Source organism: Microtus oregoni, unplaced genomic scaffold (genome assembly GCF_018167655.1).
Source record: "Microtus oregoni isolate MIOR12 unplaced genomic scaffold, Mior012 000005F_ref0000423, whole genome shotgun sequence".
Classification (NCBI taxonomy): Eukaryota; Metazoa; Chordata; class Mammalia; order Rodentia; family Cricetidae; genus Microtus; species Microtus oregoni.
In genome coordinates, this window is record NW_024543064.1 from 53,329,572 (window position 1) to 53,354,353 (window position 24,782).

The 24,782-nt window shown below is 42.3% G+C and overlaps 1 protein-coding gene across 2 annotated transcripts in view; it reads right to left on the reverse strand.

Moving 5' to 3' along the window:
• Positions 1 to 2,634: 2,634 nt before the first annotated feature.
• Tek (TEK receptor tyrosine kinase) overlaps positions 2,635 to 24,782 on the reverse strand; it is a 99,712-nt gene continuing 77,564 nt past the window's right edge. The window contains exons 13-23 of one of the 2 annotated variants that reach the window (XM_041651784.1): positions 21,688 to 21,987; positions 21,052 to 21,203; positions 19,551 to 19,761; positions 17,699 to 17,809; positions 15,198 to 15,388; positions 14,551 to 14,664; positions 9,332 to 9,402; positions 8,496 to 8,536; positions 7,529 to 7,625; positions 4,503 to 4,602; positions 2,635 to 3,595 (exon numbers count right to left, since the gene is read on the reverse strand). In XM_041651784.1, the coding sequence (XP_041507718.1) occupies positions 3,521 to 3,595; positions 4,503 to 4,602; positions 7,529 to 7,625; positions 8,496 to 8,536; positions 9,332 to 9,402; positions 14,551 to 14,664; positions 15,198 to 15,388; positions 17,699 to 17,809; positions 19,551 to 19,761; positions 21,052 to 21,203; positions 21,688 to 21,987 (1,463 nt within the window). In that variant the 3' untranslated portion in view covers positions 2,635 to 3,520. Of the gene's footprint in view, positions 3,596 to 4,502; positions 4,603 to 7,528; positions 7,626 to 8,495; positions 8,537 to 9,331; positions 9,403 to 14,550; positions 14,665 to 15,197; positions 15,389 to 17,698; positions 17,810 to 19,550; positions 19,762 to 21,048; positions 21,204 to 21,687; positions 21,988 to 24,782 lie in introns of both variants that reach the window. The other variant, XM_041651783.1, reaches the window with a different exon arrangement.

The following is a 24,782-nucleotide window of genomic DNA, read 5'->3' on the forward strand; positions in this document are numbered from 1 at the left end:
AGCATGGCGGATTCTTGCCGCCACAAGGAGACGTGTTTTCAGACTGCACAGTGCTCTGCCTGTCAGATTTGGCTGTAACTTGGATGAAAAGAGTTTCTGTGCTGCAAGCTCAGTCTCAGAATTAAAGTGCTGAGTGCGGCTCCTACCTGGCGGCCCCAGAGCTAGCACAAAATGGTACGTCGTCCATTTTGAAATTTTCCTGAGTCAGCAGCAGGAAAAAACTGGCTGTTTTAAAATGCCGGCTTTCTGGGCTGTGCCGCCATTGTGATCTCTGTCTGGCTCCTGCAGGAGACAGAGCTTTTGAATGGAACATTTGGAGTAAAGCTCTACGGCTTGCTTGATGGCAATGTGGACTGCTGTGTGCCTGGAACTGTGTGTGGCTCAGGGGCACCAAATGGCTCTGAGGCAGGAGCGGCTCAGATCTGCCATGCTGAACTGTGCTGGTCTCAGGCAGGAACTACCATAATTACTGTAATAACAGCGCAGTTAAGGTTTAGACTGGGCAGGAAACAGGGCAGGAAACAGGCTGTACCTTATTACCATATTACCTCTACATGGCGCAACTTAAGTTTTTAAGTACTGCTTAACATTTTAAGAAATGCTCCTGGATAGTAAAAAAAAAAAAAATGACAGATTCACAATAAAACAGATTTCAGACATAAAAGACCACTAAATGAATCACAATGTTGGATGAGTGTGCATAGGCTTGAGAGAGAAAAAAAAATAGAGAGAATAAAGTTAATGCCCATAAAAAAGGGGTAAAGTCTTTAAAGAGACAGAGTACAGATAGTTAAGAGATTAAAAGAAATAAAGAAAAATAAGCCACATAAAAATGGAAAATTCACAAAGAGTCTGGATTCTTTGTATTATTGTGTTTTCTTTAAAATTTTTGACTGTGAAGGAGCTAAGTACAGAGAGACATTTCATTACATGGGCTGCCAAGTGGAACCAGAATGGCTATCATGAGGTTATGACTTCAGAATTTGGGTCTAAGGATATGATGCTTTGGAAAGTGTCTTCTTTTGTTTTCACAGAAGATGAGACCCTGTGGATTTCTTCTATTCCAATATGGTATGATAGACCTCGCCCTCCTGAAAGGTTGCTGTGAACACCCTCAAAAAATTACTTTGCTCAACTGCCGACTGACATGAACCTAGAAGACAGGTTATCCCATAAAAGACCTGAATAACAGCGCCCCCATTTAGCAGGAAGCTGTTTGGAGAGAAAAAACTGCGCCCATGTTCCCAAAATATTGTTTATAAATGTTCTTTTACATTTAAAGGGGGAAATGATATAGGTATGAATAATTTGCATTGGTATGGATTTTAAGGTCAATTTTGTTATATGTATATGTATTTCTGATCTTGATTAAGGTATTGTGATTGTGTAGTTCATTTTAAAAGTATAATGTATAATTAGAAAATATAGGCTGTTAATGGATATTCATCAATAATAGTGAAGCTTGTAGTCATGTTAGTTAGATTTTCTAGATATATAGAGATGTATTTCAATTAGATAGACATTCTTCATATCTTTCAAAGACTGCAGAATATGGCATTTAAAATATTTTAATAACTTAGGGCTTTTCATGACAATGAGACACGTCTGCTCCTGACAGCGCCAATCTACTTAAAGAGGAAGATGGGCATCGAAGAGGATCCTTATGGAGCTTGATAGCCATGTGGGCAAGAAACTGCTCTTGCCTGGACTGATGCATAAACTGGACACAAAGAACCCACAGAGAGGACTGCTGAACTTGCCTAAAAGTGAGATGGTCTTTCGGGGTTCCTGATTCATGAAAGAGTCTGCGAGACATTCTGCAGGACACAACAGATAGTGACTGAACTGTCTTTGAAATTTCCTGCTTCACTGAAATGTCTGCTGGATACTATGGGCCTGAAGGCTGAAGATGGACGCCCCAATGGTAAAGAGGAACTTTGGGTGACTGTACAGGCAGCGAGATGTCTCTGTCATTTCTAGAGCTTTAGATTTCTTGTTTGCTTAGGTAATATTATATCCTTCTGGAGTCTTTGATGGAGTTGAAGAATGATTAGTTATAGTTATAGTTTTCCTTAGTTATGATAAAAGATAAAATAGATATAAATATTATAACTGTAATTCTTGCTTGATAACTGTTTTGTTATATGTAATCTTACTATGTTAAAATGAAAGCCTTTCTTTTTTGTTTAAACAGAAAAAGGGGAAGTGATGTGGGAGTGTCATATATAAATCTGTTTATTTCATTGGTTAAGCAATAAAGAAACTGCTTGGCCCTGATAGGTTAAAACATAGGTGGGAGGAGTAAACAGAATAGAATGCTGGGAGAAAGAAGCTGAGTCAGTGAGTCGCCATGATTCTCCCACTCCAGACAGATGCAGGTTAAGATCTTCTCTGGTAAACCACCTAGTGGGCTACACACATTATTAGAAATGGGTTAGATCAATATGTAAGAGCTAGCCAATAAGAATCTGAAACTAATGGGCCAGACAGTGTTTAAAAGAATACAGTTTCCGTGTAATTATTTCGGGCATAAGTTAGCCATGTGGGCGGCCAGGTGCTGGGGACGCAGCCCGCCGCTCTTAATACTACAGAGTAAAAGCTCCCTATTACAACAAGATATACTCCTGGACAGGATGTGGGTAGATGAGACATTTATTCACCTACAGGAAGAACCAATGCAGCAGGTGGCTACTGCCCCAACAGTAAATTCACAGATGATCAAAACTACAAACTTTTACAGTGTGCAATACACGTAGGGATACGTCAGTGTGTGATACATGTGGGAACAGTAATTCCATGTCCCAAATGTCACACATCGTTCCTAAATTCCTAGTTTTACTCCTTAGAATATACAACAGATTATTAGAGAGACTAAAAGTCCCACCAATCTACATATTGACCTTGCTTATATCTCTAAATGTTCTTAGTCTCCTAAGGAAGTTTTCAGGTGATAACAATTTGGAATAACTTGTGTGCTGTAGAAACACAGGACAAACTGTCACCTGACCAAATGAACTGGATTCTGTAGGTGAGGGGCAAAATGGACCCTCTTTTCAGCCTCCTGGGGAGTAACCCACATTCTAATATAATCTGTACATTTCTCTCACGTTTCTTCCTGTGCCGTCAAGGGAATTGTTAGGCTTATTAACAGTATTCTATGTGCACACAGCAGAGCCTTTTTATAGCATTCAATTATAGAGGTAAATATAAAAAACACATCTAGGACAATAACAAATTCTGCGTTACAATATCTGCACTCACACCTTCCTGTGCAATCCGTGTTTTTAGAAAAATATATTCTCTGAAACCACAAACAGGCATTCCGATCTCTGAGCAGTATATACAGTCACGTTAGAGTCAGGTCCGCACGGGCTTTACGTTGAGGGTCCCAAACACATAGCACAATATATACAGTTCTATATCACATCTCTTGGCAGTGGGCTGCTCGCTTAGCGCAGGTTATCAAGACACTCTCACGCCATTGAAGGGCAAACAGCAGCTGAAGATGAAGGGCTCCGCTCTAGGCTGCTTCTTCAGCAGAACAGTCGATTCCCGCATAGGTAAACTTCTCATAAAGTGTAGTATTCACATACGTCTGAAAGAATGAGAAAGGATCAGACCCACGCTGCACTGCTTCTGCCTCTGCCAGGGCCAGTTAGGTCAATGCCCTTTGGTTTATCTTTCATAGCTGGGGGGATACCAGGTCTCAATTCCTCTGTGTAGTTGACAATGTTTTTTCTGGGTGTATCCCATGACTTCTAAATAAAGATTCCCTACACCCCGTAGTTTCTGAGTATCTTTAGTATCTTTTTTTTTTTTTTTGGTTTTTTTTCGAGACAGGGTTTCTCTGTGGCTTTGGAGCCTATCCTGGAACTAGCTCTGTAGACCAGGCTGGCCTTGAACTCACAGAGATCCACCTGTCTCTGCCTCCCGAGTGCTGGGATTAAAGGCGTGTGCCACCACCGCCCAGCTTATCTTTAGTATCTTATTGGCCTCTCCTGAAACGATCAGCTGGTGTAGGCTCCTTCCTCTAACTACACTTACTCTTCATCTCTCCTGGTAACCTAGATTTTTCTGCTGACCCCTAAAATGGTACAGGCAATCAATCACCTTATAAAATGTTTCAATAGACTTTCTTACCCTCCAAACAGTACTATAGGCTGACTTTGCTGTCTCTGTTTTCTTGATCAGATCACTTTACCTATGTTTCTTCACTGATACAACTAAAGGACAGGCTACATGAATGAGATTTCTTCCAGTTCTAATAGACTGTTTACAGGTTGTATTTTAGTGTATGTGTGAATGACTGTATCTTACAGAGAAATCTTATTTCCCCCTAAATTCTATCTCCTCAAAATTAGGGAGCACATCCGTCATGCTGTAACACCTAAGGCTCTTCTCAGAATAGCTTGTTGAGTTGTTCCAATGACTTTTTAATAACAGATCACCTTGGATACATCAGAAATTCCAGGGCGAGGGCATCTGCATCAAACTGTGCTCACCTTTCGCTCTTCTAACATCCTGTTTAAGGACACCAGTATCTGGGCAAAGGATGGTCTCTCATAAGGCTTCTCCCGCCAGCATTGTCTCATTAGGTCATACCTTTGAACATAAGAAATGAAAGATAACATCAGCTCCAACTGTGCTTCAGACATGGCTCTGCCTTAGCGTGGGGCAGGAGGGAAAGGAAAGTTAGTCACTGAGGGATGTATGGTCATGATACTGACAGGCATAATCTTTTCAAAGAACCAACCCTTTATTACATTGCATCTTCATATTTTTATTTGCACTGATTATTTGTGCATGCTTTCATTTATATTTTATTGATTTCAGCCCCTATTTTTAGTATATGTTTCTAGATGTGATTGCTCTTATTTTTACAAGGACATCAGATACATTGTTATTAATCTTACATTTCTAAAGCTTTTTTGTTATTGGCACTTACTGTTATAAATCTTCTCCTTTTGCCCACCTACATTGTATCCCATAGATTTGTATATATTGTGTTTTTATTTTCACTTAACTAAAAAAAATTTTAAATTTTATTCTTGATTTCTTCCTTGGCCCAATTACCATTCAGAATTGTGTTGTTTAATTTCTGTAATCTCTGTTGTTTCAATTGCTGTTAATATCCAGCTTTATTCCATTGTGGTCAGATAGAATGCAGGACGTGATTTCAATTTTCCTATATTTGTGAGACTTTCTTTGTGTGCTAGTATGTGGCAGGTTTTCCAGAAAGTTGCATAAGCTGCTGAGAAGCATGTATATTATTTAGTTTGTGTGGAATGTTCCGCAGGTATCTATTGGGTCTATGTGACTTAAGATGTCTTTTATCTTCAGAATTTCTGAATGACCTGTCTACTGATGACAGAGAGGTATTGAAATCACCCACTGTCACTGTGTTGTGGTCCATTAGTGGTCTTAAGATCTAATAGTATTCCTTTTATGAGATCAGGTGCTCTTATGTTTGATGTAGATATGTTTAAGACTGTAGCATTCTTCTGTAGGTTTTCTTTAATGTGTCAGTTCTCAACCTGTGGCTTGCGACCCCTTCAGTGGCCAAACGACCCTTTCACAGAGGTTGTCTAAGACCATCAGAAAACACAGATAAATATTAAGGTTCATAATAGTGGCAGAATTAGAGTTATGAAGTAGCAACAAAATAGGTTTATGGCTGGGGGTCCCCACAACATGAGGAACTGTATTAAAGGGTCGCAGCAGTAGAAGGAGTAAGAACCACTGTTCTAATGAGAATAAGTTGTCCTTTTCTTAGAACTATTTTGGTTTTAAGAATATTTTGTTGGATATTAGAATAGTTATTCCTTCATGGTTCTTAGTTACATTTGCTTGAAATGCTTTCTCATAAAGTAGTATTTATTGTTGATATTGAGTATTTTTTTTTAAGAAAACAGCAAAATGATGGCATCTATTTAAGAAAATAAAGGTTTTGAGTATTTTTCTTTAATGTCTGGGCCATCACTTCAACCCTAGATGCTGTTTTTAAATACAATCTGTTAATCTGTCTTTTTTATTAAGGGAATTGATACTGAATTACTAGTTATTATTAAGCAGTGTTTATTAATTCCCCTTATTTTATTGCTTTGCAGTGTTTTGTTATATTTATTTTTATTTAACATTCTGGAATTTGTTATTCTCTGTGTCTTAGATATGTTTAAATCTTGTCTTCTAAGATCTTCTGTAGAGAAAGCTTAGTCATAAATTTTTAAAATATTTTTATCATATAAAGCTTTCCTCTATCCTCCCATTTTCACTGACAGTTTTGCTTGCTGTAGTCTCTGGTAGTAACTCTGTTCTTTCATAACTTGTAGAACATCCATCCAAGCCCTTCTGGCTTTCATAGTCTCTATGGAAAACATCAGCTGTTATTCTAATGGGCCTTTCTATATAGATGGATTGATCTTTCTCTCTTACACCTTTCAATATCCCCTTTTCCCTATGCATTTAGTGTTTTGACTATTATATGACATGGGGAGTTTCCATGTTTTATTTGATGTTCTAAATGCTTTTTGTACCTCATAGGCATCTCTTTCTTAGATTTGGAGAGCTTTCTTCTTTGATTTTGTTGAAAATATTCTCTGTGCTTTTGACTTGGGTCTCTTCTACTTCCAATCATTTAGTAGGCTCGGTCTTTTTATAGTATTGCATATGTGTTCAGTCCTCAGTTATTGTTTTTGTTTGTTTAAGATTTTACATGTTTTTTGATTGAGTTATTTGATTCCTCTACCCTGTCTTCAAGACATGATATTCTGTTTTCCACTTGATCCAATCTATTGACTAGACTTTTCTCTGTACTTTCATTTGAATTCCTGAAATTTTCATTTTGGATTTTCTTCAAAGATTATCATTTTATAAAATTACATTTTCATAGCTGAACTTTCATTTTTCATTCAACTGTGTTTTTACAACTTTCATTCCAGAATTTATTCACATCCTCTTGGAGTCTCTTAGTCATTCATGTCTGTGCAGAGTGACCTACGTTTATTCCTCTTGTACCAGGGGAAGTAGTAGCATCTCCTTCTCTCTTAAAGTGTGCACAATGTCCTGCTTGTTCAACCTATGACCTAGTACTCTTGAAATCATGTCACTCAGGGATGTCTGCTGACTAGTTCTGAAAGGGAAGCATCACTAACATGAATCGTTCTTCCTTGTGGAAATTATAAAATCTCAAAAGAAGCAGGAGTGTGATCAAGCTGTTGCTTAATGAAGTAACTCTGAAATCTCTACTCCAACCTGAATAAAAACTCTGCATGATTTTGTTCATAAACAATTTTGTGTATTTCATATTCTTCCATCCTTGTCCTTCCTTATCTCAATCTTGTTGAGAGCAGTTCCTTCACAACTTTCCTAGAGGTAAGTAGCAGGGACAATTGCTACTTATTGCCCATCACATAGTGGTCTTCCTAGCACCTATCTGAGATCTCAATACGGGTGTGTTAATGTATCTAATGACTTCTCCATTACAGTCACATGGAGAAGGGAGAGAGAGCCTCAGCAAGGCCTGACTTACACCTCGTCATCGCAGTTCAGGGGCTTCTCCAGCCTGTAGCCCTGGGGCAGCTTCTCATAGAGCTCTGCACAGGTCATGCCACAGTAGGGGGTGCCTCCTGGAACACAGGAAGTAGGACATGTGAGTCCCACGGACACAGAAAGGTGTGCTTTCTGCCCAGCGCTAAGCAGGAAGAGGAGGAAGATATAGATAAGGTGGGCACCCCATTGCCTCCCTCCACAACCCCACTGTGCAACAGGGTTAGGCTTATATCAGCAAACACCCCACAATGCTGCCACCGCGTCGGTGGACCCACCAAGGCTTCATTCCAGACAGTGCCTTTTCCCTGAGTCTACTGTGCAGAGCACATCTCAGGTACCAAGGACATTTACTTTTTCATCTTGAAAGTGTGTATTTACGCAAATCCTAGTTTATCAGCAATAGTTACTGTACAGCGTAAATTAGAAAAGCTATGTACTTATCATAGAAAAACTTGGAATATAAAACCCAACTAAGAGAAATCCTATAACACCACTCATTACTTTTCAATATAGCACCTTACGGTTTAAAAATATTGATTTGTAAAACCAGTTTCATGTTATACATGAAGTGTTTGGTTTGGGGCATGTGCTTTACCCTGTGCTATTAAATAGCCTTTAAGATGGGGTTTCTACTGACTGCCTAGCACCCATCTAAAGTTATGAGAAACTTACTACAGCTCTCTGACACGTATGCACAGACAGAAACAATTTATAGTGAAGCTCACAGCCATGAGGTCCTTCATGTTAAGTATGATGTCAATACACAGCTTTTAGAAAGAGAAGTGTGCGCGGCTGCACTCATCTTCGGAAACACTTATATTATCAGGTTCCACCTGGCAGCATTAGCAAAACTAAGTAGTGTTCGGTGGAATTAGGCTACAAGGAAGTTCTGGAGGGTTCGCGCCCTTTGCACGGTGTTTCGACGACTGGGTAAATTAAATACTCACCTAAGCTGACAATCTCCCAGAGTAATACACCGTAGGACCATCTGCGGGAGGCACAGCATAAGACAAGTGATCAGCTAATAGGATGACCTCAGGTCTGTGCCCCCCTCCCCAGACCTGGCAAGACAGGAAATGCTAATAGTATGCTGTCTAGGGTGAGGTCTGGCACGCAGCATGAGTTCCTCTGGGTCAACAGCGGACTGCAATGAGAAAGTGACTCACGTCTCCCATCCCTTAGCCCAGGAAGCAGAGAATGCAAGAAGTCCATGGATTCCACCCCAGACAGCAGGGAGTTGTGTCCCTTCTCTCCTGACTGATGTTTAAATGGTCATTATGAACTACTGAACATGTGGAACCCTAAGAATGGTCTTCGAAAAGTGGGGAGACCCTCGTTATGTGCTTGTCTGTAGTGAGGACGCAGTGAATGACAGGTTCCTTCCTCCCTCAGACCTCAGTAAGGCTTCCGGGACAAACATCCCCACCCTCCTGGCTTCACTTTCTCCTCCTGCAAAGAGTGTCCAAGGCAAGGCGACTTGTCATGCAGGCTGCAGGAAGACAAGGCCCTACTATTATAGGGCCAGGGAGTGGAATCGTGGGGAGGCCCCTGTGCCCTTTCTCTCTTTAGAGGTCATGAATTCATCACCTGAAGTCTGTATGTGGTGGGTGAAGATACCCTCATACTGGACACCTGTGATTTTTCACTAGAAAATTCCACTCTGGGTCTTTATTTCCTTTGATTCTCTTTCCTCCTCGGGGTACAGGCTGTCCCTGCTTCTCTATAGAACTTCAATATGTACTTTTCTAGAAAAAAACTCCTTCGCAGTAAGGCACGTACTTACACATCACTGTTGGTTGTATAGACACTGTAGTTCAGCGACTCGATCGCCATCCAGCGCACTGGGAGCCTTCCCTAGAGAGAACCAAGTGAGATATCACTTACGCAGGAAGGGCTTTGTGTTTAGAATTCCAGACGGAAGGCAGAGCAAACCCATGAAGAGTTGGTGTGAATTTCTATCCACAGGCATGTTTTCAATTTCGAAGGAATGCAGATAGTGTAAGCCTTACCCCGGGGAGTCTGACGTGGGCCAATCTATGTGAATGTGCACGTTTGATAGTCATTCAGCTATTCACCGATTACCTCGTGGCTTTCAGGGGCACCCACGGGTTTTTACATAGGGACAGGCACAGAAACAGAATATATAACTGTAATATGAAAGGGGATAACAGGAACAAGGGGTAAGGGATGAGCTGAAGAAACCACCTTAGGACAGGCCATGGATTTTTTTTCCAGAGGTGGACATGTCTGGGCTCCCTTAAGCATCAGATGACAGGGAAGGGAAGTGTTTTAGGCCACAGGTAATAGACCATTTAGTGTCTTACTGTGTTCAGGTTGGGTGAAATGAGATAGAGCCTGGATACTGGGGACCTTTGAAGGCTTGTTGCTACTTCCATCAAATTCTCTGTGGTGTAGGGGCTTCTAACGCAACCCAATAATCATATGGCTCACTATTAAGAGATCTACTTCTCCTTCTTCCCTCTCCCCTGTCCAGAGATATGCCCAAACTTTCGATAGTGAACATCAGCCTATAAATCAGAAGACTCTGGGGATCTTCCACAACCTGCCTCTGCAGGCATTCTCCCAAGGTGCCTTCTAGAGATCACCTCCTCGCATCTCCAGGGTGGTTCTAGCTATACGGTCTTTTCCCAGTCCTTTGTGGAATGGCTGTGAGCCCCAAGGGAGAATTCTGTATTTTCAGCTCAGGTCTGAAAGCATCCTCCCATCTCCCTGCTCACTCGATAGTCTCCCTTGCACTTACACCTCCCTTCCTTCTGTACCACCCTGAGCCCACCTCCCTCGGGCTCCTCTTGCATTGCAGCCATGGAACGGAAAGTACAGTCACACCAACTGCTCGCTCTTCCCCCGACCTCCAACCCCACAGGCTTTGACTTCCTTACTGCCAGGCTCCACATGGGCTTTCAGGTTTTCTGTATTTGGTTTCTTTGGGCTCTGTCCTCTTTTGCTGTCCTCACCCCTTGATTCAGCCCCTGCCTAGTGTTAGCATCCTCTTCAGTGAGCTCTCTACCTGATAGACCTCACCCTTCAATGACCTGTTCTCTATTCAGAATGATTGTTATAAATGACTCTTTTAAGCATGTGTATCTTTTTAACCTTAAAATACATTCTTTCGCATCCATGTCCTAAGATCACAAGTCCTTCCCTGAGTTTTACGAGCTTTGACTAGAATTCAAGGATCCTCAAGACATTATCCCTGCTGTCTCCTCCAACCTTGAACTTGAATCCCCATCCTGGTTGTATTATCTAATCCCCCAAAGTCAATACTCTCCTTTGACTCTAGACCTCTGTATGAGCCCTATCTTCTAGCTCATGCCGTTCGTCTTCATATCCAGTATCCTCTCAACATTCACTACGTCACTCAGGAGCTGACCTCCTCCAGGAAACCCTCCATGACTGCCCCCTGAGGTTGGTTCAGGGAGACTTCTCTGTGCTTTCACACATGTTCCCGTACCTGGGGCAATTCAACTGTTGTGATTGCTAATTCTGTTTCTGTCTGAGGACCTTTGCCTGAAAATATCAACTAAGTATCATTGTTACTTACTCGAACTGACTATAATTATTATAAATGATCTCACAACAAATCAGTGAGGTGATGGCTGTTGTCTGTTAAAGATAGTGCAACATAAAATTGCTTAGTGCAGTTCATAGTAATGCTTTCAACAGTATAATTGCTATGAGAGTTGAGAAAAAATAATAGACCCAGAAAGATAAACACCTGGATCCTAGCTTTCATTTCTTAGATTTGTGTGTTTAATCTGGAGTGTTTGTGCAGGACGGGAAACTAAAACTGGCATATGCAAGTGGGGACAGGAAAGGGCCTTCAAATAGGGAGGAGGGAGTAGAACCCATGTGATTATGGCAATAGAAGGGAGGAAAAATAGAGAGGGTAAGGTGTAAACAAGGATGGGGGTGGAGGGCATGGGATCAGGCTAACCAAAATAAAAATAGTTATGGAAATACACTGTATTGTAAGCGAATTAAAAGTGTAATTCAAAAGGACTTTGAACAGAGCCACCTGCATGGGAAGACAATGCTCTTCCCTAGAGGACTTGTGTTATTAAATGAGAATCTTAGTACCAAGCATGGGATACCTTCTTATGAGTTATTGGTCAGTGAGGTCCTGGACACTCCTAAAACAACATTGGCTATTGCCATTGTTCCTAGTTGTTCCCATATAGCTAAACTGAAAGACCCTATTGCTGAAGATGCAGCACGCTGGCTGTACGACTTAGAGAAAGCTAGAGCTGAGCAGAGAACTTCCCTAGTTTTCATAGTACTGAAAGGGAACACAAAGGCTGCTGGGGGAGAAAAGGCGTCAAGGGACTTACCCTGGTGTAGAACCTGCATTGCTATAACCCTGACCTTTCAATAAGATACTAATCAGTGCGATAATAATGGGACTGTGGAGTGACTTTCTAACTGGATTTGAGTCTTAGGACAAAGGAGGGAATTACTACCCGATACTGTAAACCTAGCCGATGTCTGGAAGGTAGGACTCAGAATCTATTTCTGAAAGTTTTGCTGATGATTGTAAGGTTCAAACCACTGATTTCGCAATTGGACCCGAGAAAGCAGCCATTCTGCCATGGGGTGGCATCTTGATGTCCAACATCTGGTTTTTTTCCTTTCCAACCCCCTTCCTTCCCTGCCACCATCTTGCCTTCTGTTCCCAGTCTGTGTTGCTGCTAAACACTTTACCCTGCCTCTGAGAGACTGAATTTAGTCCTGACTGCTCTGCCCCAGCTGCATCCATTCCTCCTGAGCCCTGAGAAAACCTTTGCCTTTATGAGATGTCAAGCCAAGAAGTACCTTCACTGAGGATCTAAGAAAGGCATCCAAATGGCATTTCAGGCCATGAAACTAAACATCACCCAACAATACCCTCTCAAGCCCTCAGCTGGGACTACAAACCACCAAATGCCAGAGTGAGGACAGGAAGGGAGATTCTGCGGACTAGGGTGAAGAGCTGGGGAGCTGGCCTATGTGGACAAGTGACAGCTCCCCCTTCTTTAAGGAGGACACTGCACTGAATGGGGTCTTCTGGGACCAGGAAAGAAGGTCTTGTCCAGAAGCCTAGTCACAGGGAGCCACCTGCATCTCCTGAGGATGCAAGACAAAGGGCCGTGTGGGGACACGTAAGGCTCTGCTTTCCATGGTCCTCAAAATCAGAAGTGGCAGATTAGAAATGATGACAACATCTAAGCTTATAGCTATATAGACGTAGGGATAAATAGCAAAGGGGTCATTTATAAGAAAATGTATCAGTGATACGTCAAAGTGACTACTTAGGGACCCTTTCCTTTTTAGAAAGGATTCAGTATTTTCTGCTCTGTCAGTAACTGAAACAAGTGTTTTGCAAGGGAAGGGAAGCATGTTTAGGATGATGCAGAGTCCTGAGCCTTGTTAAGAGGCCAGAGGCACAGACTCAAAGACCTTCTCAGGACCAGTGGGCATGTCCCAGGAAGACTGAGTCCTAGAGATGGTCATCAGAGCCAGGAGAGGCAGAGCCAAGCCACTGGAGACGACAGCCAGAATGGTGGCCACGGCAGGGCTTGCCCCTGCACTACCCACCCATGTTCTGCCCACCTAGGGAATGTGTCATCAGTGTGATGGGTGGTTAGGGACATGGCATTCAGGGCTTTTTTATTCCCTAGTGGGCAACGAAGATTGATCAATCTGATTTCTCTCTGCTTTAAATACTACATGTTCCATTCTGCTCAGATCTTGTATTCGAATGTAAAATCTTGTTTGGCAGAGCGAATATCACAAGGAAAGAGTGCTTTAATTAGCTTTGATTTGGGCTGACTGGATGTATCTTCCACTGAGAAGACAATCATAGGCAGGCCTTCATAAGTTACAACTTCTCTAGAGGGCCTTCTTGTCACAGCATACTTCTCTTATGGGTTCCTAAGGTTTTCATTTCTCTGCCCTGTTAGCTGTTCAGGCTTGGGGACTGGCAGCTCATCAGGTCTAGACTGGATACAGACAGAACACCCTGACCACTAGGCTTGAACATTCTATTGCATGGCTACGTGTGATGAAGCCTCTTTATTTGAGAAAAGAGGCCATGATAGAAGAATGGGCAGGAAGGAGGGGGTAAAGGCTTCTTCAGTCATCTGCTTCCCAAGTACCCTGAAGATATTCGAGTAGCCTTTGAGACACATGGCATGGCTGGTGATCAATAAATTATCGTGATAGATGAGAGATTAAAGGTAGCTATCAAGCACTATAGTAGGAAATCTCTAGGTTCCTTGTAACTCCAGTGAGTAATGAACACCTATCAACGGCTTGCAACAAACTGCCAGATAAAAGCAAGCCAATGGCAGGGCTTTACCCAGGCCACATAGCTTAGCGTAAAGTGAATACAGCTGTTAGTCCCCAGCTCAGCCGTGTCCTCAGTGCCGGGTCACCCAGAGCCGCTCTGAGATGGCCACAAGGCTCAACGAAAGAAACAAAGGCTTACATATTTCCTGACAGTGTATTTACTAAGTGTATTTATTACTTTCATTTCCAAAAGTCATGCTACCTTAGAGAAGGGCAATTCTCTGCCCTGTCCAGTAAAAATGACAGGAAGCAAAGTCCTAGGTACCTGACTCTCTCTCTTGGGATGCCCACCCTGCCCTCTAGGGGTATCTTTCACTTGAACACATTAAATACGTATCCTTTTCCCTCGTCTTCCATTTCCTTCCTCCAACCCCTTCTCCCTAACACACAGGGCCCCACCCATCTCTTTAATTTAATGAGTTGTCCTTGAGTTACCTTCTGGATCCACTTTAAAATTACTTTATCAACAAGACCAAGAACCTTGTAAGGGGACTAATTGTGTATGTCCTCAGTGATAACAGTGTCATGTGAGGAACCCAAATGTGAAAGAATGCTTACGGGGCCACACAATACCCATAGGGACACTGCCAGATGCATCAGACACCACAGCGATGGCATTCGAGAGGGACACGGAGGTCCTCTGTGTTCAGAACTTACCATTGTCTTCTTCACGTAGACCTCTTGACCTCGTGACAATCCAAAATCTGCTATCTTGGCTATGTAGTTCTCACCAACTAAAATGTTTCTGGCAGCCAGGTCCCTGTGGATAAACTAAAATTTCAAAAGATCATGTATCCTCAGTATAATACTTGGTCTAGTCTTCATTTTGTTAGCAGAATGTTCTGGGTCAAGGACTTAGAGAGATGCACAAGAAGCAATCGCACGAAAATGGGTCTTCAGAATCCAAGTCCTTTAAAGTATCCAGGTCCCTCCACAACTCCAAAGCAGTAGATTCTGCCGAGAGACTCCTCACATTGTGTAAGAATCATTTTATAGGTGGGAGGAAGTACAGGGCTTTGCACAACAATTAGAGTCCCTGCGGTTGGGCATTATTTAGAGGCAGACCTTAGTATGATAAGGTGAGGGCACCTCACTAAACACAAGGTTTGAAAGCCCTTAGGGAAATATGCTGTCAGTATTGGGAACTGGATTCTTTCTATGCATGTGGAAAGTATCAGTTTCCTAACTCAGAGAGACTGAGAAGGAACAGAGAAGAAAGGTAATGGAAAACTATCTAGACACGTGGGAGCCCTCCAGAGAGAACGCCACAGAAAGGTGTCTAAAGCAAGGTTCATAGGACAAACCTGTTTTTGGCTCAAGTAGTCCATCCCGCGGGCCACATCGGCAGCAAAATGTAGAAGCTGCTGGGAGGACAGCGTGGAAGCTGTGCTGTTGGCGATGGCAAAGGCGGGGTCTGTCTCTAGCACCCGGCTCTTCCGCAGGAAGTCCAGGAGGTTGCCGTGCGGGGCGTACTCAATAGCTAGGTACAAGTAGCCTGCAGGCCAGGGTTGAGCGACAGTCATCTTACACTGACTGAGCAGCCGTGCAATCTTCAAGGTGTGTTACGCTATTGGGGACTGGCTAGCAAACTCCATTCTGATCGACAGAGACATATCTAGTAATGATGTTAGGGACGGGAGGAAGATGGGGGAGACTGCCCCACAGCTGTCTAAGAAACCAGCCCTGAACTCAGTCTTTTTCCCCCACTCCTCTGTTGCTACAAATGTGAACTCATGTGCTGTTCCTGAAATGCTTCCACCAACTCCTTAACACTGGGACAGGGAACCCAAGGCATTCTCCTCCCTAGGGTACATTCATCAGAGTGTCATTAACTTCATTCAATATTCATCAAGAAGCTAGCATCGGCCAGGAACATCATTCTGGTCTGTATCTCCAGCAACAGTGGACCAATGGCTAAATGCCCACAGAGGACAGAGCCACAGCACATAACTGTTTCCTCTGCCTTCTCTTCCCATGAAAACTGCACTAAGTGACTAAGTGCTCCGTAGGCAACTGCCTGACAGGGTTCTAGTCTTTAAATTATATTTTGGGAACTAGTCTTTACATTATATTTTGCTTCCATACATCAGAAAGCTTGAATTTAGGAGAATAAAGCAAAACAACAGAGTTCCTAGAGAAAGCCTGTCTTCTTGTTTTTCCTAATCTTTCCTTGTTGCTAAAAAACAGTAAAAACGAAGTGACTTTCTTGCTTTGAAGGATATTTGCGTACACGTGCACATGTGTGTCACACGCTAGAGCCCAAGCCATCATTTTAAAACATCAAGTGGATTTGAACTTAAAGATATTTTTAAGAAATTGAAATTCTTCCCACCCTTCCTGCCAGAAAGTGAAAGACAGAAAAGTATTCCCACGTGAACCCCATTATACCATGAAGAAAGGAAAATCCTGAGTGTGCTTTCTTTACTTTCTCAAGATACAAGCAATTATGTGATAATGTGATAAAAACAATTTTTTTAAGACACATTTCAGTTACTGTCTGATTCTTATTTTAATCTTATGCTTATGTGTGCCTAAGTGGGAGCATGTATGTACACCACACTGGAGTAGGTATCCATGGAGACCAGCAGCGGGCATCAGAATCCCTCTGGAACTGGAGCTACAGGTGGTTCTAAGAGCTACCACGTGTGTGTGGGAAACAACAAACCCAAGTCTTCTGCAAGAGCAGCAAGTGCTCTTAATCATTGAGCCGTTTCTCCAGCCCTGGACTTTTTTTTTTTTTTTTAATGTACTGCTGTCCCACACCAACTATTGTTTTCAGGAAATAACTCAAAAACAAATGTCACTACTCCATTATTTAATCTAACGGATGTGATCTGGCTTTCAGAATTACACCCTTATTGGATCATAGGATGATATATTGCTTAAAACACCCATATTTTTAGCTTGAGAAATCTAGGAAATAGAAGTCATCTCTTTTGTATTGTGGATGTTTTTGCCGAGAAAGTCAGCAAAAGGTTGTCAGGTTTATAAATAAGTACAGCATGGAGCTTTTCTATTTTGTAGGAGCAAACTTTTCCATGAGGAATTTTGTTGAGACGCAGACGGGGAACCACAAACCCATGAAGCATGGAGGGAGAGGCAAACTCCTGAAAGACTTTTTGCTGTGACCCCTTTTGCAGCTGATTACATACATTTCAGCAGCCAACGCTGGAATCATCCTAACTCCTAGGTTTGAAACTATGGGAACATCAAGCAGTTGTAAAGCTACAATATAACTGAAATAAAAACACTTCGGCTAAAGCCTGAAGTGTCACATATGAACTTGATATTATATTTATCCTAAGCATTATGGGCGCTTCACGTCATGGTGCATTATTGATATTGGTGCCTTCAAAATTCAGAACACCAATTTCTTGGTGTTGGAATTCTGGGCTACAGAGTGAGTTCCGTGTCAACCTGGGCTATGGTGAGACCGTAACTCAAAGCAAAAAAATAAAAATAAAAATTTCAGTTCACAGGAGCCAATGCACTCTGCTGTTTCTAATCCTAAAGAAGACTTCCTGCATTTGTCTAGTAATAATTTCAATTTTTAAATACTCCCTTGGTTAGTAAGGATAAGGGTGAGAAGAAGCCATGGATGGCTTGTCTATTCATAGCTAAGTCACTTCAGCTACCTAATGATTTAGCCTCAGCAGCACCCCCTAACCATGGGACTAGACAGATACTCAGCTTGAAACTGTAGCTTTAAAATAAGCAACGTTCTCAAGATTATTATCTTTCCTCCTTTTGTTACGGAATGTTCCTATCTTATCTTTTCAAATCTGCCAGGGTGGGAGCATCTTACCTCGGTGTTCGCACGCTCCCAAGAGATTGATGATGTTTGGATGGTGTCCGAGTTTACAGAGAACCTCCAGTTCTCCCGCGAAGTCCCTGTGATCATCTTTGGAGGCATATTCTGGAAAGGAAGACAAGGGTTGTAATGTCGCTACATGGCACCTTTCCAAAGGGAACTGTCTTGTCTTGGACCCCGGGGCTGCTGGAGCAGTCACCATCAGGGATTTGGTAAACTCTGTCTAAAGCAGAGTTTCCCAGACTCACTGCAGATGACTGGACCGGTACGAGTTACTGGGATCTACTTTGAGCATGGGAGGATGTTCAGTGGCATCTCTGGCCTTCACTTGCTAGATACCAGCAATCCAATGGAAGATGTATCCACAAACTAACCCATGTCCTCTCCCAAGCAAAACCAGCCCAGATGAGCACTACCGTTCTCATGGGGACTTATTCTAAGATTGCTGAAGAGTCAGGAAATTGAGCTGCAGCTTCTCTACTCCTCGTGTCCTGTCTTTTCCGTAACACTTGGTGAGAAGAACTATCAGGTTTGGACCGGAGGAAAGACTGTTGGTTGATGCTCGAGCTGACTGGTCAGTGGTTTTCGAACAGGAGCACGATCAGGGGAGGGGTGTTGGTGGATGTGTGGAGACCAGAACAGGCTTAGAGAGTGTGCCAACTGGTCAGGTGGGTCAGAAGCATCTGTAATAGGGATGGACCGGACATCCCAGGCCCACTGTCCTGCTCCTATCACAGGACCCTCACAGTGTAGCTTTGGTCCTGAGAGCCAACGCCTCTTAAAAATCAGTGTATTGTCAGTGGCTGATCTAGAATGTATAGCTCCACCTGTGAAAATTTTCTGCAGTGGCACACAGTTAAGCTGCTTTACTTTTTCACAGTACATGAAATAAAAAAAAAAAAACAGGTTGAAGCAGGATCCCAATAAAAGCTGATTTCCTAAGTCTGTATTCCAAGTCCCCTTCCTCCTTACTGTTTTCAGTGTTCCCTAAACGTTTTATATTCAAAACAGAACAGAAAAAGGAACTATGACTAATAAGCAAATATTTGTTTGTGTGTATTTATTTTAAAAATATCACTCCTCATGCCTGTACATTAGAGCTAGGAGAATTACCCTAAATTTTAGGTTAGTTACAGAGCGAGTTCTGGGTCAGTCTGGGATACACAGTGAGACCAGTCTCAAAGCAAAAGAGGGAGAAAGGAGAGAGAGAATAAGAGAGAAATAAAGAGACCCATGGACAGAGAGAAACTATCTCTAACTTTAGATAATACTTTGATTTAGTTCCTGGTGCCTTAATCCTACCATGGCATGCAGCAGATTTAAAGTCATTCCTCACTGTTCAGTAGTTCGGTCAAAAACCATGAAAACCCACAGAATCAGCCTCACACAGAAACATAGATGCAATTCTCTAACCTTGTCCAGACTTACAAATCAAAAACTGAGACTATACAAGGGAGATGGGGTGGGGGCAGGGCACAAGCCTGTCTTTGAGCAAGTTATCTAGGTAATTCTGATGCACACGCAATTTCAAGAATGAGCCTTGTGAGAAATGACGACACTTCCCCAAAGGAGCAGTAAGTGACAGAACACCCACATTCCCAAATCCCCATGAGCCACCTTATTGGTATTTGAATGGCTCCTACCTCTGTCCTCCATATCCACATCCTGATGCTATCTACCACAGGCTTCATCGTAAAGGAAACACCACCTTCAACTGCACATACAACAACCACATCTGCTACCAGGGCAACCTCTGGGCTGAATAATATATGGCCACAAAGGGACGATCTCAACAGGAAATGGTTGTCTCCCACCTCAGGGAAAGGCTGTCTTCCAACCCACCCACCTTTCATCCTCTTGATGGCAGCGTCCATCCGTAAGCCATCCTTCTTGATGCGTGCCTTCAGAACCTGGCCAAAGTTGCCCTCTCCGATGACATCTTGAAACTTGATGTCATTCCAGTCAAGCACAGGATAAATTGTGGGATCCGGATTGTTTTTGGCCTTCCTGTTTAGGGCCAGAGTTCCTGAGTTGAACTGCACAGCTGGTTCTTCTCTCTGGAAATATATATATATATATATTCTTATCATTTCTGTGTCAGGCCATTTGTTATCCTAAGGTGCACAAGATCATCTACTTTGTATCTACACAGGTAGAAAATAAATTGCATGTCTAATTCTACAATGGGAGTGCAGACAGTTTTCACCTTGCAAGCCCATGCCAACGGAACTGCGGCTTCTAGTGCTGCGTGTGCACTGTTGCCCATTAGCAGTGTCTTAAGGCTGAAGAAGGAGAGGTCAGCCTGAATGACATGTTTGCATCCCACCCTGCTGTGCAGAGATCAGTTTGTAGTTCTAGTGGAAAAGTAACTCATAGCGGTCCCAGGGCATGCCTCACTGAGGCCCTTCTAACACCCCTTGCGCCTGGTCTCTCCTTGCTACTATCACATGCTCTTTCATTCAAGCCTGAATTCTAGAGCCTACCATAGCCCAGAATGGCTGGTGCTTATGGCAAAATTCAGCACATCTCTTGTTCTCCTGAATTTAAGTGGCAACTAACAGTCTCTTGACCAATCACTGGCACCACGACAACCTTCAGAGTATCCCTCCTACCCCCACCCCCATCCTTTCTCTCCAGTAATAACCAGAGTCGAACAAGCTCTGGCATGGAATCAGACACTGAAGTCCCTCTGTCCTCCATGGAAGAGAATCTTGAGGACTCAGGCACATGAGTTAGGTTTCACCAGAAGCACAGCAATGTGCTTGGTGTTTCATATACAAAATTGGCAACATTGGGCACAAATGTATTCTCCAGACCTTGAAGCTATAAGCTTCAGAAATGCCCAGGCTTTGGTATTCCAAAATTACTGCTGGTCAAGAGCAATGTCATGTGCCACAAATTCCAACCACAGATTGTTCATAGGAAAAGAATATTCACACACAACTCTTACACATAGGAGGGGATGATGGCATCGAGGGAGATCTGAGAAACAGGAAATAGGAACTAAGGATAAGAAAATGTGTGGAAAATCATTTAATGCCACACATAATTAGGAAATGTGGTCTGGTTATCCTCATGTCCTTTATCAAAAAAATGAGCAGTCCATTCTACCGAAATATTCTCTCAGGCAACTGACTTATCACACTTTGAGGAGGAATACTGTTTTAGTTTTAGCCCTCTGTGAAATTATCAAGTTTATCTTTTTCACTTGCAAACTCATCTGGTATGAATAAGAAATTCCAGTCATTTGCCTCCCATTGTATGATGGAAGAAAAACTTGTAAAGCAAAGGTCTCCCTCTGGGTAAGCCTGTGTTTATTAGCTAGAAAGAGGATGAGATATTACCACGTTCTGGAAGGCCTGAGCCATTCTCCTTTGGACGTTTGCTCTCTTCAGTTGGAGCATGATCAGAAAGGCCAAGAGCACCGTGAGGCAGGTCATTCCAGCCGACCCAAGGATGGCTATGAGCAGCATCTTCCCCCCTCCAAAGTCTGTGGATGCTGTGCAGGAGAGCAGAGGGGAAGCAGCTGAATTAGCTTAGGTGATGGATTTAGATTACACAAGAAAGGGAGAAAAAAATCAGAATAGCATATTGTCATTAAAAAAGAAGAATTCATCTCAAGAAAAAAAATGAAAGGCAGGGAACGCCCCTCCCACTGAAGTATCTACACAGCTGCTTCCCATAATCAGTTTCTATGTACGTCTCTGTCCGTGAAATTGAAATTTATATTACTCACATTTTTCTTAGACTGTTTAATGGAATGTACTTTGAGGCTAATTAATTCTAAGTTTAATAATAGAAAATGGATCAGTAAAGAGCCTTCTCAAGAAATTTTTGATTTTTCAGGATTTATATAGTGATGATAAAGTTTACTAGGACAAATGAATGACAACCCATGGCAGATATATGGAGCAAATATCTCAAGACAGGATTCTCTGATGCTGTCCAAAAGTTCCCTATGGGGATATCAGTCTTCTACCAACCTTGGGATTGTGGAAGCGTCATCAGTTCATGAGGAAAGGTTGGGTTGCTTGATCCTATGTTATTCTCAGCAAAAATATCCACCTGGTATGCAGTCTCTGGCTCCAGACCCTTGAGCTGGTACTGAGTGATGGTGACATTCTTGATCTTCACGTCAATGTGCTGGTCTTCATTTTTGCCCTGAACCTTATAGCGGATGATAACGGAGGAGATAGAATAGCCATCCACTATAGTCCACGAAATCAGAGCTGTGGAGTCAGTGATGTTGGATATCCTGATGTTTTCTGGTTGAGGAGGAAGAACTGGAAATTTAAAAAAGAATTTACTTAAGATCTCCTGCCACATTATAGATTAGCATGCTTTTGAGAGAGGACTTATGTCCGCCTGTTTACTACCATCCACCGCCATGAACAGAAGCAGCTCTCCCTAAGTGCTGACTCCGGTCCGCTGGCTGGAGTGTGGCTTCTGGAGATGTGAGAGACTGGCCCAGAGATGGCGATACGATACATATATCACGTGTTTGTCTCCTTCCAGGAAATGAAGGCCTGGGGAATTCTGTCGCTTCCCTTACCTATCCACAGTGTTCTTGATTCTGGAGGGAATGAAAAGACTAGGAGGGCTAACATTTCTATGGTGCTTAAAATATGCCATATATTCCTCTAATTGCTCCAGGTTTTGACTCATTTTCTCTTCCTTACTGTAAGGACTGAGACACAGAAAGATTTGGGACTCAGTCAGGGTCACACCACTGTTAAAGAAAAGATGTGAGATCCATCTCTGGTAGTTTTGCTCCAGATTCCATTGCCTTACCAATAGTGTTGCATGTTTCTCTTTACCCCGAACACAGTTGTAGATAGTACGCACACTAGCGTATGTGCAAGAAAATGTGCTAAGCCCTTATAGACAAGACTCCAGAGATTTGAGGAAATCATTCCACATTCCATTCAGGAATCCAGGCAGGGTCAGAGGAACATGTTCTGAGGTTCCCAGGGCAGAATCATCCCTGCAGTCTCCCTGAGACACCCTCCAAACAACCATGAACCCACCGTGGGCTTTTAAGATCTGTAAACTAAACCTGGATGTCAACACAGGGAGCGCACATGGAGGTAGACAGAGGGAGCAGTGTTTTATGCACTCCTGGGCCCAGTACACGCTCCCTCGGTTCTTTTAGAAGCACTCTAAAAGATATTCACTTCTGGATATGTTCTCTTAGCACAGCTGTCAACCCTGTGCACACGGAACATGTATAAGAACGGGTATTACATTTTTTTGTGGTAGCAAACATATAAATAAATAAAGGATAAGAACACAAATGTTAAAAGAAATTGATAAACGGCAATGCTAAAGACCCCTGAGTAAAAGGGCAGATTGGAAGCTGCCCCTGTGTAATAGAGTAATGAAAGAGTCTGGATAAAAGAGAGGACGTGATTTCAAACTTCCCATCTTCCTTTTAAATTAACCTTTTTGTATGTCCTTCTGGTTTTGTTTATTATATAGTTTTTATTATTAAGCAAACTCGTCTTTTTTTCATCTTCCTTTTACCCTTTGTGCCTCTTTATTTTACTACACTTTTAGTCACGTCTGACTTCATCCGACTCTTCAGGGCTTTTATGCTTTCATCGTTGTTCCTTTCTTACATTTATCTAATTTTGTTCATGAAGTTTTGATTATTGGGCAATCTTTCAATTAAAAACATGTGTGTATGTATTTGTATGGGGTGTGCACATGACTGTGTGTGCCTAAGTTTATGGAGGCCAGAGGTTGGCATCTGGTGTCTTCCTTAAGTTTTGAGATGGAATCACCCACCAGTGAAGTCAAGTGATCCTTTTCCCTCTACCTCTCCAGTGTTAGGATTACCGACGCAGCCCGCCACACCCAGCTTTTATTGGATGCTAGGGCTCTGAGCTCACATTTTCAGACAAGCACATGATCAGATGTTCCGTCTCTTCCACCCCTAAAAAATGTTTATGCCTTTCTCTTTCCATGCTGCCTTAATAACTTCATACTTCCTTTTCTATTCTTTCTTGGCCTTTGCTTGTTTAACTGTTTCTCTACTTTCCCTTTTACTGGCCTCTCCATTTATATCATTCATTTACTATTTCTACATTTACACTAATTTTACATAACTTTGAATATGTAGTACGTTCTTAGGGATTTTTGCCATTCTCTCTATTAGGGTAACTGTCTGTCTGTTGGATGGTATCAGTTGCCTCTAGTTAATCTAAGATGCATTTCTATCCCTGTCCAGTTTAGCACTGCTGCTATTACAAGTAGTTGTTTTTCTCTCTTCTGAGGGTTACTGCTCACTGAAAGAATCCCATATAAATTGAGAAGAGGCATCCCAACCACTAGATAAATAAGTAGTAACAGTAACAAGAAACCTAAAAAGTAAAGGTGACAAGAATTCTTCAATCATAATGTTGCTACTGCTGAATTCAAAAACACTGGAATGGGTAAAGTATTGGGTAAAGAATTCAAAATTTACTTGTAAAAATAACCAGTGACCTCAAAGAAGACACAAGAGGTGAAGGAAGTAAGGAGAACAACTCGCAACCAAAAATATCAAAATGGTTGAGAAAATCAGCAATCTGGGAGGAAACATCAGCAATGTTGGATAGAAATTCAACATGAAAAGCGAGACTGGCAGGAATTTCAGGAATTAAAAACTCAGCTAATTAAAAAACCCCGCAGTGAGAAGGATTACCAACAAAGTAGACCAAGCAGACAGAAGACTACCAGGGATGGAAGGAAAAGTAAAGAAAATATTATGTTCAAATATCAACTTAAGAAAGGAATCAGACTAGAGAGATGACAAAAGCAATTGCAATGTGAGCAAGAAAAACTAAATATAGATCCTAGCACCCGTGTCAAAAGCCAGGTATAACCACACACTTGAATGTAACACAGTGCTGTGAACCAGGAAAGACATGAAGATCACTGGGGCTGGCGGCTACCAGCCTAACTCCAGCTCAATAGGAGACCCTTTCCTAAAGGAATAAGGCACAGAGTGAAAGGGCAGAAGACCCAATTTTCCTCTCTGGGTTCTTACACACGCACAGCTACTTGCACCTATAAGTATGTGTGTGTGTATTCACAC